The sequence below is a fragment of the Cervus canadensis genome, chromosome 22 (assembly GCF_019320065.1).
Source record: "Cervus canadensis isolate Bull #8, Minnesota chromosome 22, ASM1932006v1, whole genome shotgun sequence".
NCBI classification, from domain to species: Eukaryota; Metazoa; Chordata; class Mammalia; order Artiodactyla; family Cervidae; genus Cervus; species Cervus canadensis.
The window spans coordinates 11,548,089-11,551,880 of record NC_057407.1 but is presented as its reverse complement, the minus strand read 5'-3'; the positions used below and the strand labels follow the sequence as shown (position 1 = coordinate 11,551,880).

Below are 3,792 nucleotides of genomic sequence, written 5' to 3'. Positions count from 1 at the left end.
GGTCACTAAACACATGCTCCTCATAGCTGGATCCGTGAGCATCTGAGGAGGGGAGAAATTAAAGTCCCTGCACTCTAAGGACACAGGCATGAGTGCACGCATGGAGCCCCGGCAAACAAGGGGGCTGAGTCCCAGGGTGGAGGGAGACTCAAGCAGGAGGGAGGTCAGGGCATGGGGTGCTGGTGAATGCGGTGACCCTAGGGGCAGGGAGGATACTGGTGCTTTGAAGGCCACCAGGACTGACTCAGACTCAATCCAGTGGGCAGGGAGGAGCTGCCCCAGGGGCAGAGGAGCAGAAGGGGGACACTGTTCAAGAACGGGGCCTGGGGCGAGCGTGATGGGGGTGAGCTTCCTTCTCCAGCCCCCATCTTCTCTACCATTCTTCTCCACCTCTACCAGAAGTCCTAAGGAGACCTCTTCAGGGAAGAGCGGAAAGAAGAGAAGAAAGGAAGGGGTCTGTGAGGGTGTTAATGGGATCGACCGCCTGAATATGCTTCCAGCCCCAGAGCCTGAGGAGAAAGGAAAGCAGGTCTGCTGGTCCTTGGGGCCTCACAGAGTTCTCCCGTATTGTGTGAATGGATCAGCAATTCAACTCTTCTCTCCTAAGGTAATCATTGGTAGCAGTTTGGTGTACATACCTTTCTCTCTCTTTATCTGCATTGATAGCATATATGTATAATTATACACCTTGATGGTTTTTTTACCATCCCATCCAATGATGGTTTTATATCTCATCTAATGGGATCATAACGAGGTTCAGCTTTTTTCACTTACAAATACATCTTGGATACACTTTCTCAACAGCACATATAGATAAAATTAATTATTTTTCAACAGTTATGTTATAGGCTGTAGTATAAATGGACTATAAACCATTAGATCAATGCCCGATTTTACCAACTGGGGATGTCACCAATGACTATCTTTATACATCTTTATATCAATGGGCCACTCTTTCCAGTGTCTTGCTTTTGGCCGTTTCCAGCAGAAGAGAACGGATAGCACTGTTGCCTCTTCTTTAGAGGGGGCTTAACTCTTGGGAGCCATGCTGGTCCTTGAGTCATAACTGCCCTTATGACATCACAGGTCTGCCACCCTGACTCTTTTCTCCCATGCCATGACTAGAGGAACACAGACCTGAGGGGATTTGAACCATCTACACCCAATCCATGTGGAACCAATGGTGAGTAAGACAGAGACTGACACACTAGGCATTTTGGGGATGTCCCCGTGAATCTCAGGGTGAGAGAACTCCCCCTAACTTCTGACTACTCTGGGAAGCCGTGTATACTAGGGATGTGTGGCTTGCTTACTGGAGAGAGAGGGAGAGCAGCCTCACTCTTGCCTTTCCTCTATCTGCTGATTGCAGGAGACAGACCAGCCTAAGACAGTTGATGAAAACACTAAAAATGAACCTCAGGAGAATAAGGGGTTGATGGAGAAAAGTGTACCCTCAAACCCATCGCCGACGTCACAGAAGGCAGAGGTAAGAGGAGCCCTGACTTGGATTCTCCGGGCTTTATGTCCTAATATTGTGGCTAATGTCTTTGGTATGTTCCAGAGCCAAGAACAGGAATAAACTCTTTCTTGTCTGTCCCCCTTTCCCATTTTTTAAAAAAGGTTAAATAAGAGAACAAAGCAGCAACAAAGGGAGTGGATGATGCTGATAAGAGATCACGAGCAGTATAATCCCCTCACCCAGATGACATGGGGCTGGGAGTGCAAATGTGGGAGTTGTGTTTATGGAATGGAATGGCAAATATTCTATTTAGAAGCTGGGTTTAATCAATGGTGTGTGTGTGTGTGTTTGAGCATGTGTGCATGTATATTTGCTTGCTGATTAACATTTAAAGTTTGAAAGTCAAGAGAAGTGAAGATGAGGAAGAGATGAGAGGCAGTATTTTATGGGATGGGGGAAACTTTAAACACTATGACATTGCAGAGGAAGAGAGCAGGTTGTGAATTGGAGCTGGAACCAAGGATGAAAGGGCAGGATAGCAGAGGAAGTCATTTCTTCCGTAGGTGTGTGGGGTCTGAAGGGAAGAGTCACAGATCCTGGTTAGGGTGGGCAGTCTCAGGTGGACTTTGATAACACTCTGATCATGGAATTCTGGCCTAAGGTTGGCCAACTTGACCCATGTAATACTGGGTAGCCAGAACAAACACATGGAAAAATGCTAAACATCACTCATTATCAGAGAAATGCAAATCAAAACCACAATGAGGTACCATCTCATGCCAGTCAGAATGGCTGCTATCCAAAAGTCTACAAAGAATAAATGCTGGAGAGGGGGTGGAGAAAAGGGAACCCTCTTACACTGTTGGTGGGAATGCAAACTAGTACAGCCACTATGGAGAACAGTGTGGAGATTCCTTAAAAAACTGGAATTAGAACTGCCATATGACCCAGCAATCCCACTGCTGGGTATACACACCAAGGAAACCATAATGGAAACAGTCACGTGTACCCCAGTGTTCATCGCAGCACTGTTTACAATAGCCAGGACATGAAAGCAGCCTAGATGTCCATCAGCAGACGAATGGATAAGAAAGCTGTGGTATATACACACGATGGAATATTACTCAACCGTTGAAAACAATGCATTCGAATCAGTTCTTATGAGGTGGATGAAACTGGAGCCTATTATACAGAGTGAAGCAAGTCAGAAAGAAAAACACCAATACAGTATACTAATGCATATGTATGGAATTTAGAAAGATGGTAATAATGACCCTATATGCGAGACAGCAAAAGAGACACAGATGTAAAGAACAGTCTTTTGGACTCTGTGAGAGAAGGCGAGGGTGGGATGATTTGAGAGAATAGCATTGAAATATGTATATTATCATATGTGAAACAGATCACCAGCCCAGGTTCGATGCATGAGACAGGGTGCTCAGGGCTGGTGCACTGGGATGACCCTGGGGGATGGGATGGGGAGGGAGGTGAGAGGGGGGTTCAGGATGCGGAACACATGTACACCCACGGCTGTTTCATGTCAAGGTATGGCAAAAACCACTGCAATATTGTAAAGTAATTAGCCTCCAATTAAAATTAATCAATTTTAAAAAATACAGGTTAACCAGGACACATATACTCACGTTTTATAGATGGGTGCTCTGAGATTCAGAGGTCGATATGATGTGTCCATGCCCATTAACCAGAGGGGAACGAGAAAGGACACCTACTTGGCCTGTGGGTCCAGCCAGCATCTTGCACAGTGCTCCCGAGGTTCAGAGGAGGAGTGATTGCTCATAGGGTATCAGGGACCCTTCGTGGCACATCCTGGGGCTGAAGTGGGTGGGGAATATCCTCTCAATGTCTCCTTTTTTTTTTCTCGTTAGGTCACAAAACCCCAAAATAAGCGTCCAGTCAGTGATCCAGAAGCAGTAATGATTCAGGCCTGGTGGCGGGGCACCCTGGTGCGCAGGACGCTACTGCACGCGGCGCTCAGAGTGTGGATCATTCAGAGCTGGTGGAGGGTCAAGCTGACGCGGCTGCAAGAAAACAGGCGGCGGGCAGCTCTGGAGAACTTTACACGGAAGGAGTGGGCAGCAGTCAGGCTGCAGTCCTGGGTCCGCATGTGGCGCATCCGTCGGCGGTACTGCCGTCTGCTCAGTGCTGCCCGCATCATCCAGGCCTACTGGAGGTGCCACTCCTGCACTTCCCGGGGTTTCATCAAGGGCTACTACAGAGTCACGGCCAACCAGCTACATCTCGAACTCGAGATCTTGCTGGGCTCAGGGCCTTGCATTGTGACGGAGTGTATTCCCCTTCCAATAAAGCAGTGA

The 3,792-nt window shown here is 47.6% G+C and overlaps 1 protein-coding gene across 1 annotated transcript; it reads left to right on the top strand.

Moving 5' to 3' along the window:
* The first annotated feature begins 307 nt into the window (after nt 1-307).
* Nucleotides 308-3,792, top strand: LOC122424695 (IQ domain-containing protein F1). The gene is made up of 4 exons (XM_043442780.1): nt 308-607; nt 1,087-1,183; nt 1,370-1,486; nt 3,346-3,792. Exons 2-4 carry the CDS (start codon nt 1,181-1,183, stop codon nt 3,790-3,792), a joined length of 567 nt encoding a protein of 188 aa, XP_043298715.1. The 5' UTR covers nt 308-607; nt 1,087-1,180.